The sequence below is a fragment of the Salvelinus namaycush genome, chromosome 6, assembly GCF_016432855.1.
Source record: "Salvelinus namaycush isolate Seneca chromosome 6, SaNama_1.0, whole genome shotgun sequence".
NCBI lineage: Eukaryota > Metazoa > Chordata > Actinopteri > Salmoniformes > Salmonidae > Salvelinus > Salvelinus namaycush.
In genome coordinates, this window is record NC_052312.1 from 10683893 (window position 1) to 10705836 (window position 21944).

The window sequence follows — 21944 nt, forward strand, 5'->3', positions numbered from 1 at the left end:
TATCAGCATCCGGCTAATTATTTTCTTCTTGAAATATTTGGCGGTTTGAAGAAGACATTCATCGAAGTTGGCATGCGTAATATCGAGTAACTACATATGTATGGTGTACATGCTTTAATTTTTTACGGCAATTGTATTTGTATCATTTGTTGAAATTCGACGACGGTAACGTTAGTTACTATCGCTAGCTATGTTCGCTTTCTGCCCAACTAACGTTAACTAGCTAGACAATTTAGTTAGCTACCGTTAATTTAGTTGCATCGTATGTTTCAGTCTTCTGCTAGCTAGCAGTTAGATAACTTTTAGATCTCAAAACTGTCAGCTTGCTGGAAGAATGTCGACTCTTCAGAGAACGAACGGCAAATATCTGTGGTGGTCTCTTGTGGGTCTTGGATTTCAACCCGAAGTCGCAGCATCATCAGGAGCCAGCAAAGCCAATGTCAAACACATGATTCTTGGACCGTAAGTATTGATTGTTGTGGTAACAGCTAACGTTAACAGTTAGCGTTGACAGTATCAACATCAGTTTTGCAACCCTGTTTCAAACCAGTGAGACAAACTGGCGATGTCATGACAATGAAAATAAAATAATAGGCAGAGGTAGAACGACTCCATTCTCTCAGGTCAGTCAAAAGCCTGTTTTGACACCAGTTTTTCACCAACAGCAATATGTTTGACAAACCAAACAAGGACGCATTCTACATAGTTACCCATTTCCTGTTAGAAAAACTCAACCCTGCACGCTTCCACGATGCATACAGGTATGATGATGGTCCCATTCCCGGCTTGTTTCTCAACACATTTGTCATTTTTTGCAATCATGTAAAATGCTGGGTCTTGTATGCAGGCATTGCTGGCCAGTGTTGGGCCACAAAGCAGATGCCGAATTCCGTAAGGTGACCTGTGCTTGGCTGCGAGATCTAATGGTAAGGATTTGACATGTCTTCTTTCAGATGTACACGATTTGACCTACTTGTTGCAGCAGACGCATACTGTCTGGTCAACAGGTCTAAAGTGTTTGAACTTGATCTGTGCTTTCAGGATGAGCAGGGGAGCACAGTTCCCAAAGTGGTGGCGTCACTATTCCTCTCGCCTGGTGGACCCAAGTTCGTCAACCTTATGCTCCATCTAGCCAATCATGTCATGTTGCATGAGATGAAGACATTTTCAACAGGTAGTAAGACCTATACAGTGCATTCAGAAAGTATTCAGACCTTGACTTTTCCACATTTTGTTATGTTACAGCCTTATTCTAAAATGGATTAAATTGTTTTCCCCCCCTCAAGCTACACACAATAACCTGTTTTTGCTTTGTCATTATGGGGCTATCAAATTTACACTATGACTAGCCCAAGGTTTGGACTTCTTATGCTGCTTTCACACAAGCAGATTTTGATCTTTTTCAGAGCTAATCTGATTGGTCGAAAGACCAATTAGTGAAAAAAATGGCAGAATTGGGCTGCCTGTCTAAACGCAGGTAGCCTAGTGGTTAGAGCGTTGGGTCAGTAACCGAAAGGTTGCAAGATCGAATCCCCGAGCTGACAAGGTAAAAAATCTGTCCTTCTGCCCCTGAACAAGGCAGTTACCAAATTAAGAATTTGTTCTTAACTGACTTGCCTAGTTAAATAAAGGTAAAATAAAAAGGCAGAATTGGCTTTTCATCTCCCTGTGAATTGCAACTGTTTGTCAATAACCAGGTCCCATCTAACCTTTCTATGCACATAAAGTACATGTCACGACAGGCCTGATGGAAACAGCTTATTTGTTGGGTAACTTTCCAAATGTCGACAAAACAAAATATGCTAGAGAAGGTGGGGTGTTTGTGTCTATAAGATTATGTGAGAAATGGCGGTGGAAATGCTTTTATGCACAAATATTGGTATAATAACCATTATATTGAGGGAAACTTGGAGTCACGCGATGACATGCTGTGTGGTCCTCCCACTACGACTCGAAGACATGCAGTTTATTAGGCTACAGATGAAATAAATCATGAGCTTCACAGGGTGGTGAAAGTGCAATGTGATGAGCGTGATGCTGCTTTCCAATAAATATCCAGGGTCTTATTCTGGTGACATGATGATCGATGCTTGGCTGCTGTTTGACAAATTACATAATCTTGCTCTTTTGTCCATAATAGTCTCATGTAGACTATACCCGCATTGTATCTGCAAGCTATTGGTTAGAGTGCACGTGCCATTAACAGTGGGCATATTCACTATATAACGCACTTTTTTTGTGTGACAAACCCATCAGTAGAGTTACATGTGAAGCAAACCAATTTAACTTGTTTGTTTTTTTGGTACATGGGGATTTAACTGCTAAGTTATTTTATGTGCACTATGTCATCACGCACAGACTTTAAATTATTATTTTTTATCCGCAAGAGGTACTTTTGATGGAAACATCTCTTGTGGGAAAATTGCCATATTTTACAATAATCACTTTGTCAACAATTGGATGGAAACCTAGCTAGTGGGTATGTTCAGTCAGCCCAATTCTGATATCAGATGAGCTCTGTAAAAAAAAAAAAAACTAATGTGAAAAGGTCTGTGATTGGTCAAAGACCGATTTAGTGAAAGAATATCAGAATTGGGCTACCTGTGTGAACGCAGCCAATGTGTGTTAGATGGCACGTGGGTCCCAGAGGCAGCGGCAGCCCCTGCCTCTTCTGTGGAAATGGCGCTGAAGCGGTTTCAGCTGATCAAGACCAGATTCCTGAGAGGAGCTGTGGAACAGGACCGGATGCTGCAGGAGTACCAGAGACAGGCCCAGTAAGTCATGGCAACTACACAAACCACAGGCATTGGATGTGTTTTTGTAGATACACTGATGTTTACAATGACTAGAAAAGTGTCATTTATGTTGAGACCAATTCGGTTGGATAAAAAAAAATTCATTGGTTAGGTGTGTCGTGATTCTGGCTAATTAGCACAGGTGCAAATGATGAGCAGGTAATCATTAAGCCGCCCTCTTAAAACCAGGTGGTCACAGAGGTTTGGAGTTTGTATGGCCGGAGGTGAATGTCTTGCCTTTGCCAGTCAACTGTTGTTTCTTTTCAAATGTGCCTTGTTTTGCCATTCTACATCTGTTCTCTCTTGTAGGTCAAGAGTGAAGTCTTTGAGAGATTGGAGGGCTGAAGATGCAAAGTATGATGATTTGCACAAGTATGTATGAGTCTCCATCTACCCTTTTTGAAGTATTTTTGGGGGGCTGTAGTTGAGATGTAAAACTTTTTTGTATCAAACATTACACACCAAGTGCTAATAATCAATGGCAGCTGGTAAAATAAATGTATTTCCCCTGCCCAGGCGTCACAAGAAAGTTGAACAGGAGGGAACCCCTCAAGCTGACAAGATTCAGAAGGTTTTCATTTTATAAATGACTTATAGTTTGTATAACATGACTAGAAATGGACATTCATAACATTTCTATCTGCAATAGTCTGACCGTTTCACCTCTGAACACACCTCAGGTTCGCTCCTTGTGGTCGTCCATGGACGGAGTGCTGTCCACCCTGGAGGAGGCGCGGCGGGTGGTGGAGAGTGTCATCAGGGGAGATGTGGACCAGTACACCCTGGATGGGACGGACCTTGCCCTCAAAATCCCCCGGGTTCTGCTAGAGCGGATAGAGCAGTTGTCCCACCTGGTGAGATGCGCAAAAATGTCTTTTTAGTTTAGCGGGTGATGGTGCATTTGGAATCTAGTCCTTATGTCAGCGCAATGTTTCCCAAACCTCTCAAGTAACCCCAGCTGTTCCACATGTTTGATATGTTCCAGAGCTAGCACAACCGATGAAACGAATGAATGGTGATTAGTTAACTGATTGAATCAGGTATGCTAGTACTGGAAATGCTACAAATAAGTGGAACTTTCTGAGTGCTGTGGGTACTGCTCTAGTGTTTATCACTAAGTAAGTTCTGTGTGTTCGCCAGTCGAGTGTGGGCGGTGTTTACGAGGCAGGCCAGCTAAACATCCTCCGTATGCTGGAGCTGCTCCACCAGGCTCTGGTCCTCCTAGGGGAGGAAAGGACCCGGGTGGCAGGACACACCCCCATCGCCCAGCTCCACCCCTTGCACCTGCAGGAGAGGAACCTACAGATGGCCCGCGCCATTGAGGATCTCCGAGTCATGAGGTGGGCTACAAACTGCTATCGCAGAGGCTTGCTTGTTGGGGTACTGCTACCCAGTTTATGTAATACTGTTTGAATTGCGTAGCAGCATTTAACATGTTTGTAATTCGTTGTCTTTTAACACAAGACAGCAGCAATTTAAATCCGTCTTGGACAGTATTAATAGCTATTTTAAACTGTCAAGCTCTGTTCTCTCTGGCATCACTGTCTTTCTCTTACCAGGAAGAGGATTTCAAAGGAAGAAATTCCCGAGGTGAAGAGCCTCATCAGAAAGTTGGAGGCGGAGTGGGACCGGAAGTGGGCGGACTGTTTGAAACGCACGCCGCTGACCTCGTTCCTCAACGAGGATCCTGTAAGTGCCTTTTCTAGTTTGACATGGATGTATTAAATGGCTTTGTCCAGCAACAGCCCCTACTCCCTAGGCCAGGGCTATTCAAATCTGACTGAGGGGTGTACTCTCTATCCCTTTAGGCCCTGGATTTTCTGTTCCCCATGGCTCCTCTGTCCTTTGAGCCGGCCACCGACGCCAGCTTCAAATCCAGCATCTTCTCTCAGTATCCGGCCAAGCTACCCGGTGAGTAAAACAAAACATTTCCACTTCTAAGTTGCTTTTATTGTTTAACTGAATATTTTAACAAGTGGTACCTTGTGGTGATTTCATAACTTAGAATTTCCTGAGGAGAAGCCTGTGGCGACTGACTCTGTTCCAATGGAGACCGTTACCACAGTGGATTATACCCTCAAAAGGTATATTAAAACTCTTCTTGCCTTGCATTCATTGCTAATGGGCAACTAATATTCTGAATACTCCGTTGTTGGGAGGCAGATACCTGGTCAGTCCTGAGCTGTGCTCTGTCCGTCACAAGCCCTCCCTATAGCATACGTGCTCTCTGATGACCGGGGCGAGTTGAATGAAATCGCAACGGACAGATACGGAGCAGACAACCGTTATCCAGTCTTGTTTTTTCTAACCATATCTCCAACATCATTTGATCCACAGAATGTCTTTATAACAGGTCTCTTTTTTTGACAGCCTTTGCCCTCCAGCTGTTGAGATGATTGCATATCTTCCTAGTGTGGACATTTTCCCACTGACTCCCCTCCCTGCACTTTGTGAATCTCCTCTGGCTGTCCCTGCCAAAGCTCCCTCACCAAGCCACCTGCCGGTAGGTGATGTGCAACAAACATCCTAATTGGCTTTAAAAATATATATTTTAAGGCTTTGTTTTAGCTAATTCAATGTTATAAATCTTTTTTAGATTTAAAGGCTTTTGGCCTTTTATTCACCCCTGAATACCAAAATATGTCCCTAATTTATGTACATGTTTAATCACCTTTGTGACCATTCTGTTTCCTTATAGGCCAGTGTAAGGAAGACTCCTCGTGTGTTTGCGGTGAAGAAAAAGGCTCAGATCCTTGACTCTGAGTTTGACAACTTAGCAAATCGGGTACAGTTTCCATATGGGGGGGTTGATGGGAGGCAGATATCTGGTCAGTCCTGAGCTGTGCTCTGACTGTCGCTAGCTCTCCTTATAGCATACCTGCTCTCTGATGACCGGGGCGAGTTGAGTGAAATCGCAACGGACAGATACGGAGCAGACAATCCATACCTGCATCGGGTTGGAACTGGTTCTGGGAACAGAGGAGAATGTATAATTCAGTGAAGTTAGGATGCTAATAATGGCCTAAACCATTCCAATTCATATGTCATGATGCTCAGCGCTTCAAGCCAAGCCCCCTCAATGTTCACCCCTCTTTCACTCTATCCACACCCGTCAAATCTGTCACATCACGCGCCTGCACTTAACTGTCCATCAAGCATGTAAACAACTAGCTTACATGTTCCATAGCAAGCTGCTCTGTCCACGCTAATTGGTGGAGTTAATGATTTGGCTAAATGTAAAAACTGCTAATTTTAAATGGTAAAAAATAACTATTTGAAGCATTACTTTTTTGGGGTTTGAACTGGTGCAGAACTGTATAATGCTAGTCGGAACACTGGAACGGAACTAAATAAATAGGGGTTCTGCTCGGCACGAGTGGAACATTTCTGTTCTAACCTCTGATCTGCGTATGACTGGTATTGTCTGTACCATGTTGCTTAACATGCCATGCATGGAGCATTTTCAATTCCTTACTGTTTGTGTGCGTTTTTAGTTTGCGGAGGCTGTGACCACCAGCCCTGGCAACATAAGTTTACGAGGACTTGAGCTGGGAGACCTACTCCATACTCTTGGCGAAGACCCTTTCTCCACCAGGAAGCAGATTCCACGTACCCCAGAGAGTTTGAGTGAGTATTGGACCTTTATTTGATGTAATTTGAAGGGCAGAATGCTCTTCAATTTTGACTTTTGTTGGCCAGAGGAGCAATTCTTTCATTTTTCCCCCCCTTCAGTTTTGGATGTGAAGAGTTCCTGGCGAAGGGCAGTGAAGGAAGGCAGGCCTTTTGAGCCTCCCCTGTCTGCTACGTTTGACTGCGACAACATTCTCGGGTGCCTCATGCCCCTCAGTGAGGTACATGAGGCCTCCCTTGGCCACGACTTTACCTCCCTGAACACAAGCCTGGATCCCACCAACGGGTGCAGTACTGCAGCCCCCCAGCAGGCTTCCCTCATGTCCACCCTGTCCTGGGACTCCTCCAACATGGAGGCCCTCAATAGCCTGAGCAACAGCGACGTGGTCCAGTTCAGCATCAACCAAGAGGTGTTCCCCGAGCAGTTCAGTATAGATCAGGAGACACTTCCTGAGCTGCCGGGCAACGACAGCAGCCTCCTGACCTCCATTAACTCCAGGGACATATCCAACACCGAGGAGGAAGAGCTGCTCCTCCCCCACATCCCATATCTCCTCACCACAGAGACTGAGCCAGCCCTGCTGGACGCACGCAGGCGTTTGGACAACATCCAGCAGGCTTTTGGAGAGGCCTCCTTCATGGACCACCGCCAGGGGGCGCCAGAGCCCTCTCCCTCACAGCATGACAAGAGGAGCCTGGACACCAGCGACTGGCTGATGGCAGCAACACTGGAGACTGCAGCCACAGTGGAAGTGACAGACAAGGTCTTTTCCCTGGATCTGGACACTCTAGAGAGCCCCTCACCGCCAAGAACAGGGCAGTATAACCTCCCGCAATTGTTCACATTCTCCCCCATAGATGACCTGTAGTGTCACCACATTTATATATTTTCTGAGCAGTCTTCTAGTTTCTTACTTTTTCACAATTAAGGCTAACTAATTTCAAAGCACATGCAATTAAAATATTTGTACATATCTGTGCCAATCTAACATGGTCTGTTTTTCCTATAGAAACAAGTTAAATATTTTTTTTTGTCTAAAATGACATATGATGGGTGAGAATAAACAAACATGAATTGTATATTGTTAAATGAATTAAATTCTTACCAATGTCAATCAGGGTTAAATATTTTTGGGGATTCAGTTCCTGGGCTTGTAAAGGCCTTGTTTACACTTGCATGGCGTTATTGGGGGTTCAATCATCTAAACTACACTGATGCAACCATTTCAAAGATTTTACTGAGTTAAAGTTCATAATGCATCTTTTTTTCAATTGACTGATTTCCTTAATCCCAAATCTATGGATTTCACATAACTGGGATACAGACATGCATCAGTTGGTCAGATACAATAAGAAAAAAACATGATGTGGATCAGAACCAATTAGTGTCTGGTGTGACCACCATTTGCGTCATGCAGCACGACACATCTCCTTCACATAGTTGATCAGGCTGTTGATTGTGGCCTGTGGAATGTTGTCCCACTTGTCTTCAATGGCTGTGCGAAGTTGCTGGATATTGGAGTGAACTGGAACATGCTGTCATACACGTCGATCCAGAGCATCCCAAACATGCTCAATGGGTGACATGTCTGGTGAGTATGCAGGCCATGGAAGAACTGGGACATTTTTCAGCTTCTAGGAATTGTGTACAGATCCTTGCGACATGGCGCCGTGCATTATCATGCTGAAACATGAGGTGATGGCGGCAGATGAATGGCACGACAATGGCCTTCAGGATCTTGTCAAGGTATTTCTGCATTCAAATTCCCATCGATAAAATGCAATTGTGTTTGTTGTATGTAGTCTCTGTTCACAAAGTTGCCATCAGCAAACTGCTCGCCCACAGGTCATACACGCTGTCTGCCTGGTACAGTTGAAACCAGGATTAGTCATTGAAGAGCACACCTCTTCAGTATGCCAGTGAGCATAGTGTTGTTAAAAGTACAACATAAGTTGTTTTTTGGGGGATATCTGTACTTCTGAATTTTTATTTTGGACTACTTTTATGTTACTACATTCCTAAAGAAATGTACTTTTTACTCCATACATTGTCCCTGACACCCAAAGGTACGTGTTACATTTTGAATGCTTAGCAGGACAGGAAAATGGTCCAATTCACAAAAGAACATCCTTGGTCATCCCTACTGACTCAGATCTGGTGGACCTACCAAACACACATGCTATGTTTTTAAATTATGTTGGGTTGTGCCCCTGACTATCTGTAAATTTAAGAACACAAGAAAATTGTGCAGTCTGCTTTGCTTAATACACAACAAAAATATAAACATGTAAGGTGTTGGTTTCATGAGCTGAAATAAATCACATACATTTTCCATATGCACAAAAAACATTTCTCTCATTGTGTACAAATGTATGTAACCGGGATGTGAGCAGTTCATTGCCAAGATAATCCATCCACCTGACAGGTGTGGCATATCAAGAAGCTGATTAAACAGCATGATCATCACATAGGTGTACCTTGTGCTGGGGACAATAAATGGACACTAAAAGAAGCAGTTTGGTCAAAACACAATGCCACAGATGTCTCATGTTTTGAGGGAGTGTACAATTGGCATGCTGACTGCAGGAATGTCCACCAGAACTGTTGCCAGAGAATTTAATGTTAAATTCTCGAACCTTAAGCCTCCAATGTCGTTTTAGAGAATTTGTCAGTATGTCCAATCGGCCTCAGTACCACATGTAACCACACCAGCCCAGGACCTCCATGTCCGGCTTCTTCACCTGCGGGATCGTCTGAGACCAGCCACACGGACAGGTGATGAAACTGTGGGTTTGCACAACTGAAGAATTCCTGCACAAACTGTCTGAAGCTGTCTCAGGAAAACACTCATCTGCGTGCTAGTCGTCCTCACCAGGGTCTTGACCTGACTACAGTTCGGTGTCATAACTGACTTCAGTGGGCAAATGCTCACCTTCGATGGAGAAGTGTGTTTACAGATGAATCCTGGTTTCAACTACCGGGCAGATGGTGTGGGCGAGCGATTTGCTGGTGTCAAAGATGTCAACATTTTTGGGTGTGTCAGCTCAGGCATTTTACTAGCAATGCAGTTTGTGGCACAGTATTCCCTAAAATAAGACTATACTCTCGTGCCCCATGGTAGCAGTGGGGATATGGGCAGGCATAAGCCACGGACAACGAACGCAATTGCATTTTATAGAGATCCTGAGGCCCAGCGTCGTGCTGTTCAGCCTCGTATCGCAAGGATCTGTACACAATTCCTGAAAGCTGAAGATGTCCCAGTTTTTCCATGGCCTGCATACTCACCAGACATGTCACACATTGCACATGTTTGGGATGCTCTTGGTTGACGTGTACAACAGCGCATTGCAGTTCCTGCCAATTTAACAGCAACTTCGCACAGCCATTGAAGAGGAGTGGGACAACATTCCACCAGCCACAATCAACAGCCTGATCAACACTATGCAAAGGAGATGTATCCTGCTGCATGAGGCAAATGGTGGTCACACCAGATACTGACTGGTTTACTGATCCACGTCCCTACTTTGTTGTTGAGGTGTCTGTGAACAAGTCTTGTTCTACAAGAGATCTGTATTCCCAGTCAAGTGAAATCCATAGATTAGGGCCTAATGAATTTATTTTAATTGACTGATTTCCTTATATGAACTGTAACTCAGTAAAACCTTTGAAATTGTTGCATATATTTTTGTTCAGTATATAAGGAATTTGAAATACATTTTTTTGACACTTAAATATATTTTAGCAATTACATATTTAAAACCAAATACTACTTGAGTGAAATCAAGAAGTATTTTACTGGATAACTTTGTTTTCATTTTCTGTTAAGGTATCTTAACAGAAAGATTGGGTGTTCCCCACTGAATTCACTTGTGGCAGAACTGCAGTCAGGTCAAAACCCTGGCGAGGACGACGACCAAGCAGATGAGCTTCCAGTTGGAGGTACTGCCAAATTCTCTAAAATGCGGCTTATGTTAGAGAAATTAACATTAAATTCTCTGGCAATAGCTCTGGTGGACATTCCTGCAGTCAGCATGCCAATTGCACGCTCCCTCAACTTGAGACATCTGTGACGGTGTTTGACGACAACTGCACATTTTAGCGTGGCCTTTTATTGTCTCCAGCACAAGGTGCACCTGTGTAATGATCATGCTGTTTAATCATCTTCTTAATATGCCCCATCAGTTGGATGATTTTCTTCGCAAAGGAGAAATGCTCACTAACAGGGATATAAACAAATACATTTGTGTCCAAAATGTGAGAGAAATGAGCTTTTTGTGCGTATGGAACATTTCTGGATCTCTTATTTCAGCTCATGAAACATGGGACCAACACTTTACGTGTTCTGTTTATATGTTTGTTCAGTATAATTCAGTCCCATTTTTCTAGCGTTTGGGGAATGTATAAAAGTGAAATATTTCAGCTTCTTAAGGGTTTAAGGGTCTCATCAGTAAGAACATTTAGTCATGGGAAACTATACGTTATCCAGAATAATCATTGGATTATTTTGGGATTAATTCTCATTGGACTTTTCAATTCATGAAATATGGGCCTACTTGATTTTTGAAAAATTGCTTATTTATGCAGTAGACCTAGTATTGGCTATATAACACCCAAACTGACTAAGGGAGCTTGTAGATAAAATATATTGTCACTAAATGAAAAAAAATTCAACACCTGTTGAATTTACAGCCTACAATATTCTGGTGTCAAGACATCATGCATTACATTTCACATGGGGGTAGGGGCATAGGCTTTACATGGTCAAGCCGAAATCTGCAGTGACCATACAGTAAATGCGCCTCCGCAGAAGTCAAAGAAAACATACTTTTTGCGCTTCGTGGAGCAGAGATGAGCTGTTGTGAAGGAAGTTGTCAAGGAAGTGAGTTTGTGTTTGTATAGGACCTCCCGCCCCCACCTACCGTCAACCAATCATGTCAATGCAGCTGTACAGAGCCCTCCGCATTGTTACACAATTTGATAGGCGCACGGCGATGCGGTACAGAGCTTGATTTGGCCGCTGGAGGCTCCGCGATTGCGTCACGCACGCCATACGAAGCCTCCGACCACATTTTCAGATTAAGCATAAACTGGCTTCAAGAGGCGGTTGGAAAAAGGCGGAGAGGGTTTGTCATCTGAGTGCCAGTCACTATCCCCTGGGCGGTTTCATTCTGTCTCATGCAGCAGTGTAAAAAAAATAAAAAATTGCTCACCAAAGTGTGACCAAACGCAAACATGGCGACTGCTTGCACCGACAGCTACCGATAAGAGTGTCGTGAACAAGCTATACCTCAGCGAACAAGTGTGACAAAGTTTCCAAGGATTATCGAAGTGCGTTTACTTTGTGCCTTCAGTGGTGGTTTTGTAATCTAAAACTGGATCGGAATAACTCGAGCGGGTGAAAGCTGCAAATTGCCTACATGTCAAAATTGTCTCTTGTAGTGTTGTAAACAGCTGGTAAGTATTACAGCACTGCCTGCCTATTCTGGTTAGGGAGCTAAAGCAAGTTTGTTTTTGTTAGGGTTCTATGCGCTTTAACTTTGTATCAATAAACGTACTTTATGATGCAGTTTAACGGTATGCAATGTTTCAAACATTTAAATTGCAATCCTTTGCGTGAATGTATTGCTAGAGCCCGGTGTCTGCGTAATTAGTTTTTTTTACTGCGCAACAGACGGACTGTCTCTTATTGAGAATGAAATGCTTTGTTTTCAGTGATCAAATGTTGACCTACTTTTATAATAAAGCCATAGGCTACGATGCAACAGTTGGAACGTAACACTTCCCCCGCCCCCTCTAGGCCCCTTATACTGTGAGAGATGGGTTCTCCTGTAGGCCTTGGGTGTGTCAACACTCAGGTAGTCTATTGTCAGGCAAAACCATTGTCTTTTGAAATATCTGCCTCGCTTTCCCAGCAAAAAAAGTCTTAAGATCAATTCCAACAATATACTATCAAATGAAACAACCACCACTCATACTATAACTTTTTTTTGTTTTTTTACTAGAACATTTAATTGTTGTTTTTCACAAATGCCATTCTCCACAGGAAAATATACGTTTCATGTGGTAATGGGCCTAAAAAAATAAACATGCAGAGAGCACTTGTAGTAGCCTAGTAATTCCAAAACAATTCTCTACTACATGTCATTCAAAGTGTGGACCTCAGTTTAGGCTAAGCCTAAGTGGACTTTTGTTACTGAATTTGCAATGTCCGTCTGCATTCGTGTGACACTGACTAAGTTGAGTAAGAATTAAATGTCTGTCAATGACGCTCTGTAACCTACAGGTTCCTGCAAGCCAAGATGCTCACATACAGTATATGTTGCTCAGCACTTGACTGATTGCCAGTAAGCAACTGAGGCGCTGCAGTGACAAACAGAATGTGTCATTCCTTCCTCCCTAACCTCTATGCGGGCCTCCATGTGTGTCTGCCATGGCAACCTGAGGGCCAAAACTGTGGGCATATTTAAGAGATCTTGATACACCTTTTTAGCTTTGCTTTTCCTTAGGGTGCTTTGTTAGTCTTTCTGTTTTTATCCTCTTGTTTTGTAGTACATATTTTCAGTTTTTATTTTCATAGTTAAAAAAATATATATTATTCTGTGAAGAAAATTGCGTTGCATTTATCTCTAAAATGTGCTGTATAAGTAAAGCTTGATTTGATGGCATCTCTGTGCCAGTCGTCTACGGCATTAGTCCCAGCAGGGCAAAGAATGGTATTTCCCCACAGGTACTGTAGCCACATTTTGGTTTCCATTAGGGTAGCAATGCGTTTGTGCTAAAAGAAAGTCTCACCCTCTAAATCAGGGATGGGCAACTTTGATGCAGGTGAAAAAAAATCTGAACTCATTATGAGGGGCCACAATGGCTCGCGGGTCTGCGTACCCACATCCATACCCACTCATGCAGTCAGAGCAGGCCCTAACCTTTTGGGGCCCTAAGTGTAATTTTGTTTTAGAGTTAATTTCCTGTAATTTTACACATTTTGCCATGGGCATAGAGAAAATGTTGCAGTTTTAAAGCAAGTTTGCTACAATTTTACACTATTCCATGGGTGGAGAGATTTTGCTATTATATAAGGGGGGTAATTGATTCGGGGGTTGCAGGCGGAACTGCCAGTTGCCCATCCCTGCTCTATATGCTACCAAATTTAATGGGTTAATTGGTGCTGCATTGCCGAAATGTTGATTTTATGTTAAATTATTAACACATGAAATTGTTGGGACCATATGTGAAGTGTGACTTTATTTTTCTACAGTTTATTCTTTGTTAGTCAGCGCCTCTACAAACATTTTGGGGTGTGTGTCAGCTCAGGCATTTTACTAGCAATGCAGTTTGTGGCACAGTATTCCCTAAAATAAGACTATACTCTCGTGAGGAGGAACATAATCTGACTTGTCTCTGTGCATGGGAAACAATGAATTACACAATCTATTCAGATTTCTATCTTGAATATTGTTTCAGGCCAACCGCTAGTGTTGGAATGCAATGAAATGCTGCGCTCTAGCAAGTGGTGCCATAGTACTTACTAGTGTGTCTGTTGTGAGAACTTGTGACTGAGTAAGTTTTGGCACATTCAATGTTATGCCATGACTAACTGGGTCATGGCCCCAGTTGGGTGTGTCTTCATGCATACAGTACCAGTCAAAAGTTTGGACACACCTACTCATTCAAGGGTTTTTCTTTATTTTTTTTACTATTTTCTACATTGTAGAAATAAGTGAAGACAGAACTATGAAATAACACACATGGAATCATGTAGTAACCAAAAAAAGTGTTAAACTAATCAAAATATATTTTATATTTGACATTCTTCAAAGTAGCCACCCTTTGCCTTGATGACAGCTTTGCACACTCTTGGCATTCTCTCAACCAGCTTCATGAGGTAGCTGTGTCCAGACTTGACTGACACTAGGTAAATTAGATATTTCAACTAGGTGCCAGGACATCTGTGTCAGGTGACAGGGGAAAATAAGGAAGCAGTCTGGCAAGGGAACAACAATGAACAGGGCTCAAACATAGAGATAGATAGAGGACTCTAGTGCCGAAAAGCCTGTGTTAGCATGGGCAACACCATTGAGAACTTTAACCATTTTTTTAGTAGTCAATTGGGTGGGACTTCCGATGGGTAAAGAAAGGATCACATAATTCCATCCAGGTCATCAGGAGTGTTCAGCCAATGAATTATACTCTTGAGCAAACATTCCATAACTGCATGTGGCAGTAAATTGCCAACTGTGGCTTTGGTACCTGTTCATACAACACACTCCAGGGGGCAGTACACAGTCTTAGTTTGTTTACCAATTCGTAGAAGAAGAAAATTGACTACTTCAAAATGGAGCTGGCCTCAATGGCACTGCCCATCCTCTGACAAATACAATGTTGAAAAAGTAATAATTAATTTGTGCAGCATGTACTTAGGTAGGCCTTTTCCTGCAAAAAATAAATATGATACCATTTATATGCTTCACTTCCGCATGCTGTTTAGGTGCGTCTCAGATGTGCCACAGAGGAAATTGATATTGTGGTTCGTTCTGTGTGAAGCAGAGGAGAATCAGAATATGGCTTCAGTCTCTTAATTGAGTTATAGCAATAGTTCATATGAGGGAATTTAGTTTGGCCAAGTAGAGTTAGAATTCATTGGTGTTCTAGTGCTCACAACAAAGCTTTATGTTTTGCCATTTTAACTTTTTTTTAAATGGCCTTGTTTTCTAAATACTGTATTTTAATTTAGTCCTACTCTTAGTTTGAAGATTTTGCATCCCAATACTCATGTTTCTATAGACCATAATAGGCCTCAATTCACCTGAAGCCACAGTGCAGTATTGACACTAGCACATGCCTTCAGTTTTCTAAATAAGACGTGCACATCACACACAATCAGGAAGTCGTTTATAAATGGAGATAGGCCTACTCTTCCAACTTTGCAAAGGATCATTGAAAGAATCCATTCTTTGGTGTCTTCTCAGGTGACGTATTCATTTCCTCTGACTCGGATGTCTCTGCAATCTTTTTGTTCTGAACTTTCAATGGATCTGGGTGCTTCGTCTGTCAGTGTAGTTAGTTAGGGCAGTGAGTGTTTCCCCTCTCCCTCCACTTCCCTGTGGAAACAATGCTTTTTGTCTGGCCGCCCGTCACGCTTGAGGAAGGAGGCAGTGAGTCTTGACGTTTCAGCTGAGCTTTCCTTCACTCTTCAGCTTCCTCTGTGTGATTCTAAACCGCTGCATTTCACCTGTTAATGAGTACCCCAAAGTATTATAATGGCACCAGAGCTATTCAATTATAAATATTGTAATTAAGCCTTTTTCAAGTATATTTTAGCCTTTTGAAAACTCATTCTCTCCCATTTTTCTCTCCCTGTTTCCTGCTTATAGTCATCATAAGCAGGTAGCCTAGTGGTTAGAGTGTTGGGCCAGTAACTGAAAGGTTGGTGGATTGAATCGCCAAACTGATAAGGTAAAAATCTGTCATTCTGCCCCTGAACAAGGCAATTAACCCACTGTTCCTAGGCCGTCATTGAAAATAAGAATTGTTCTTAACTGACTTGCCAAGTAAAATAAAGGTTAAACAAAAATACGTCAGACAGATGATGAAGAGTGTTTGTTAGCCTTGTATTTATTCTGTATCTCCTACAGCCAACACTACACTCATGGGCAGAAGACAACATCACGCCTTGCAGTGCAAACATTTTATCAGGCTTGTATATAAAGCATGTCTTTTGTTGGATATGTAGGCGGTATGAATTCTTTGACATTAAGTGCATTATAAACACCAACGCAACAGTACTATATTTCATAGTGCCCAACTTTCAGATGGTAACAAAGCCATCTTCGAATGGAACACTGACACAGAGAACCTGCTTTTAGTTGCTGTCTGATGAGTGAAAAGAGGGGTAGAAAGACGAGTGAACATTTTGTCAGGTTGTATTGACATCTCTCTTTACAAGACTCTTTAGAGATGGTGTTCTACGTACATCATTGTTGTCATCCAGAGTTATTTATTTTCCAAGTTATAGTAGACTATATTTTACATACAGGAGGGTTTTAAAGGACCAAAGAGTTTGGTCTGCGCAGTTTTTTTCATTTTTGCCATGGATAACAATATTGCAATACTGGTATTGTCCCGACTTTAGTAGTTACAGTGCCTTCAGAAAGTATTCATACCCCTTGACGTATTCCACATTTTGTTGTTACAGCCGGAATTCAAAATGGATAAAAAATATATATATTCTCATCTACACACAAATACCCCATAATGACCAAGTGAAAACATGTTTTTAGAATTTTTTTTCAAATGTATTGAAAATGAAATACAGAAATATCTAATTTAGATAAGTGTTCACACCACTGAGTCAGTACTTTGTATAAGCACATTTTGGCAGCGATTTACAGATGTGAGTCTTTCTAGGTAAGCCTCTAAGAGCTTGCCACACCTATATTGTGTGACATTTGCCCATTACTCTCTTCAAAATTCTTCAAGCTCTGTCATATTGGTTGTTGATAATTGCTAGACAACAATGTTTTGGTTTTGCCATAGATTTTCAAGTAGTCTTAAGTCAACTGTAACTTGACCACTCAGGAACATTCACTGTCTTCTGTATAAAATTTCCAGTGTAGATTTGGTCCTATGTTTTACATTATTGTCCTGCTGAAAGGTGAATTAATTTCCCAGTGTCTGGTGGAAAGCCAATTTGAACCAGGTTTTCCTCTAGGATTTTGTCTGTGCTTAGCATTCTTTTTTTATCCTGAAAAACTCCCCAGTCCTTAACAATTACAAGCATACCCATAACATGATGCAGCCACCACTATGCTTGAAAATATGGAGAGTGGTACTCCGTAATGTCTTGTATTGGATTTGCCCCAAACAACTTTGTCCTGAATACAAAGTGTTAATTGCTTTGCCACATTTTGTGCAGTATTACTTTAGTGCCTTGTTGCAAACAGGATGCATGTTTTTTTTTTGAATATTTTGTACAGTCTTCCTTTTCACTCTCAATTAGGTTAGTATTGTAGAGTAACTACAATGTTGTTGATCCATCCTCAGTTTTCTCCTATCACAGCCATTTAAACTCCAACTGTTTGAAAGTCACCATTGGTCTCATGGTGAAATCCCTGAGCAGTTTACTTCCTCTGCGGCAACTGAGTTAGGAAGGGTGCCTGCATCTTTGTAGTGATTGGGTGTATTGATACACCATCCAAAGTGTAATTAATAACTTCACCATGATCAAAGGGATATTCAATGTCATCTTTTTTTTTTTTTTTTTTTTTTTTTTTTTACCCAGATACACCAATAGGTGCCCTTCTTTGCGAGCCATTTGAAAACCTCCCAGGTCTTTGGGGTTGAATTTTTGTTTGAAATTCACTGCTCGACTGAGGGACCTTACAATTATCTGTATGTGTTGGGTACAGAGAGGAGGTAGTCATTAAAACATCCTGTTAAACATGTATTGCACACACAGTGAATCCATGCAAATTATTATGTGACTTGTTAAGCAAATTTTTATTCCTGAATGTATTTAGGCTTGCCATAAAGGGGTAGAATACTTATTAATTCAAGACATTTCAGCTTTTAATGTTTAATGAATTAAATTCCACTTTGACCTTATGGGGTATTGTGTGTAGTCCAGTGACTAAAAATCTAATTTGAATCGATGGTAAATTCAGGATGTAACACAACAAAATGGGGAAAAAGTCAAGGGGTGTGAATACTTTCTGAAGGCACTGTAAACACACTGGTGTCATTCAAAAGGACCCATACATGACCCTCATAACCTCATACAGTCAGTGAACCAACCCCGTGTCGGTATTAGGCCCTTTGCCTCCAACTAGTAGACTTGAATAAAAATGGACACTGCCTGCATGTCACCTTTTTCCATTGGCTGGTAGTCAAGGGGGCACTCCACCTGGGAAAGCCACAAATATGCATTGGGATATTGTGTTCTTGCGTACAGTTGAAATCGGAAGTTTACATACAGTTAGGTTGGAGTCATTAACCTGTTTTTCAACCACTCCACAAATTTCTTGTTAACAAACTATAGTTTTGGCAAGTCAGTTAGGACATCTACTTTGTGCATGACACAAGTAATTTTTCAAACAATTGTTTACAGATTATTTCCCTTATAATTCACAGTATCACAATTCCAGTGGGTCAGAAGTTTACATACATTAAGTTGACTGTGCCTTTAAACAGCTTGGGAAATTACAGAAAATGATGTCATGGCGTTAGAAGCTTCTGATAGGCTAATTGACATAATTTGAGTCAATTGGAGGTGTACCTGTGGATGTATTTCAAGGCCTACCTTCAAAATTAGTTCCTCTTTGCTTGACATCATGGGAAAATCAAAAGAAATCAGCCAAGACCTCAGAAAAAACATTGTAGACGTCCACAAGTCTGGTTCATCCTTGGGAGCAATTTCCAAACGCCTGAAGGTACCACATTCATCTGTACAAACAATAGTACGAAAGTATAAACACCATGGGACCACGCAGCCGTCATATCGCTCAGGAAGGAGACGCGTTCTGTCTCCTAGAGATGAACGTACTTTGGTGCGAAAAGTGCAAATCAATCCCAGAACAACAGCAAAGGACCTTGTGAAGATGCTGGGGGAAATGGGTACAAAAGTATCTATATCCACAGTAAAACGAGTCCTATATCGACATAACCTGAAAGGCCGCTCAGCAAGGAAGAAGCCACTGCTCCAAAAATGTCATAAAAAAGCCAGATTACGGTTTGCAACTGCACATGGGGACAAAGATCGTACTTTTTTGAGAAATGTCCTTTGGTCTAATGGAGGAAAAAAAATAGAACTGCTTGGCCATAATGACCATCGTTATATTTGGAGGAAAAAGGGGGATGCTTGCAAGCTGAAGAACACCATCCCAACTGTGAAGCACGGGGGTGGCAGCATCATGTTGTGGGGGTGCTTGCTGCAGGAGGGACTGGTGTACTTCACAAAATAGATGGCATCATGAGGAAGGGAAATTATGTGGATAGGAAATTATGTGGATATATTGAAGCAAGATCTCAAGGCATCAGTCAGGAAGTTAAAGCTTGGTCGCAAATGGGTCTTCCAAATGGACAATGACCCAAGCATACTTCCAAAGTTGTGGCAAAATGGCTTAAGGACAACAATGTCAAGGTATTGGAGTGGCCATCACAAATCCCTGACCTCAATCTTATAGACAATTTGTGGGCAGTACTGAAAGTGTGTGCGAGGAAGGAGGCCTACAAACCTGACTCAGTTACACCAGCCCTGTCAGGAGGAATGGGCCAAAATTCACCCAATTTATTGTGGGATGCTTGTGGAAGGCTACCTGAAACGTTTGAATTAAGTTAAACAACATAAAGGCAATGCTACCAAATACTAAATGAGTGTATGTAAACTTCTGACCCACTGGGAATGTGATGAAATAAATAAAAGCTGAAATAAATAATTCTCTACTATTATTCTGACATTTCACATTCTTAAAATAAAGTGGTGATCCTAACTGACCTAAGACAGGGCATTTTTACTAGGATTAAATGTCAGGAGTTGTGAAAAACTGAGTTTACATACACCTTAGCCAAATACATTTAAACTCCTGACTTCAAATCTATGTATTCACTGTAATGTAGCCTATTGTATTGAACTTGTGGGTTGCATTTAGCCTAGCAGTTAGTGTGTTGGGCCAGTAACTGGAAGGTTGCTGGTTCGAATACCCGAGCCGACAAGGTGAAAAATCTGTTAACGTGCCCTTGTGCAGGGCACTTGACCCTAATTTGCACCGGGGTGCCCTACTACTATGGCTGACTGTAAAACAACACATTTCCCTGCAACTGTCTGGTATATGTGACAAAACATATTTGTAATTTTTAGTGCTGATGTGTTATTGTGCTCTTATGCCTGCATGAGATGCATCATGAAATTGCCTTGGAAAACTCAGCTTTTGACACAGCTTTTCATAGAATTGATGCGAGGGAAGTTTACAGCTTGTCGTGTGTAGAATTGATTGTTCTGCCGCTCTATTTCTCAACTGTTGTGTATACTCTGCTTGTCTGTTGAAATCAGATGATGCTCCGACGTGAAATTGGATAATCACTAGGACCTGGAAGACTTAGGAATATGACATTATCATAGAGTAGTACCACAGTATGAGTCATAATACCCATAAAACCTAGAGGTCAAACAGGGAAATGGTTCCAATCGTTTTTCCACCATAAATTTTTCCCATAGGGGATTTTAGAGACACTTAAAGTAAGGGCTGTGTTTCGTGTAGGCTTACCCTGGTGTGACGTTTTGAAAACCATGTAAGTCTCTCTAGGATAGGGTGACTTTTATCAGTATATTTGCCTGTATTTACCCCCTGCAAAATGAAATGCTGATTAGCTGCTCATGTGGTAATCATAAAGAACTACAAATGCCATGATGATCTGGATGAGACTGCCGAATCGAGGCTAATGTAAAAATTTCTGGATTAACTCTCTAATGTTAGCTAAATGTAGTAATGAATAAATTGGCAAAATGTCTTAAATGGACAATTCTGTGAACTGTCTTGTGCAAGTTTTAAATCGATACAATACCTGTTAGCAAAGGTGTCAGCTAGAGATGCCGTGTAGGAGCTTGCTGGGGATATATTGATAAGTCACCTTGTCCTAATGATTTACATGGTTATCAAATCATCACGACAGGCTAAGCCTACACTAAATACAGCCCTTATTTTAAGTGATTCATATAACCAACTTCTCATCAAGATTTGATTATTTGAACCAACTGCGCAGTGCTTGGGCAAAAACCAAAACGTGCAGGACCGAGTTTGGGAAACACTGTGTAATGTATTAGTCTTGACGTCGGACTGCACTTGGTTACCCAGAGCAGGGAAAAAACATCAGGAGTTGAATCAGAGTTGAGTCAACATGTTGCTTACACTGAAAAACAGCTGGTGCCCATGGAGTACGTTTTAATCACTCTTTTTCCCAGTCATGTGGGTTTTCACTCAGCTTCTTGTTTTCCCATTCTGCTGGATGGCTGCATTATTTTCTCCATTTCCGTAGACAGATTTGTTTTCCCTTTTTGCTGCAAATTGCAGATGAGGCTCATTGCCTCTGGCAAACATTTTCAATAAGCTATTCGATGTTTTCCGCTTTACCTGCGCATCGGTGGAATTTTTGGCTGATTGCTGCCTGTTATCAAAGGCCGTGTCTAGACTTGACAGTTCATGCAGCTTTAGTGTTCCAAACGCGTCATGCATCTACACCTACAGCACCAGTCAAAAGTTTGGACACACCTACTCATTCCAGGGTTTTTATTTATTTGTACTATTTTCTACATTGTAGAATAATATTGAAGACATCAAAACAATGAAATAACACATATGGAATCAAATAAAGAAAAACCCTTGTAGGTGTCAACTTTTGACTGGTACTGTACATTTTGAATGTGTCGACCGTGTCCACAGTGTGTCCGGATTCCCTTTTCCCGCGCTATATCAAATGCCAGTATGCGTTCTATTAATGGTGGAATAGGCTAAATATGGTAACGCGAC

At 41.7% G+C, this 21944-nt stretch overlaps 2 protein-coding genes and 2 non-coding genes across 4 annotated transcripts in view; all 4 read left to right on the plus strand.

Moving 5' to 3' along the window:
- Nucleotides 1-25: 25 nt before the first annotated feature.
- Nucleotides 26-7540, plus strand: LOC120049638 (HAUS augmin-like complex subunit 6). The gene is made up of 16 exons (XM_038995956.1): nt 26-462; nt 666-761; nt 848-926; nt 1042-1174; nt 2630-2774; nt 3105-3167; nt 3312-3366; nt 3476-3649; nt 3936-4135; nt 4355-4484; nt 4604-4706; nt 4801-4879; nt 5166-5298; nt 5494-5580; nt 6290-6422; nt 6528-7540. The coding sequence occupies exons 1-16, from the start codon at nt 335-337 to the stop codon at nt 7292-7294; spliced, it is 2505 nt and encodes an 834-aa protein (XP_038851884.1). The 5' UTR covers nt 26-334; the 3' UTR covers nt 7295-7540.
- On the plus strand, nt 4949-5079 carry LOC120050174. Its single transcript, XR_005477177.1, has one exon.
- Nucleotides 5607-5737, plus strand: LOC120050175. Its single transcript, XR_005477178.1, has one exon.
- A 3949-nt stretch (nt 7541-11489) lies between the features above and the next one.
- Nucleotides 11490-21944, plus strand: part of LOC120049639 (DENN domain-containing protein 4C-like) — a 55003-nt gene continuing 44548 nt past the window's right edge. The window contains exon 1 of the mRNA XM_038995957.1: nt 11490-11880. The gene's annotated coding sequence lies outside the window, so the exon portion shown is untranslated. The remainder of the gene's footprint in view (nt 11881-21944) is intronic.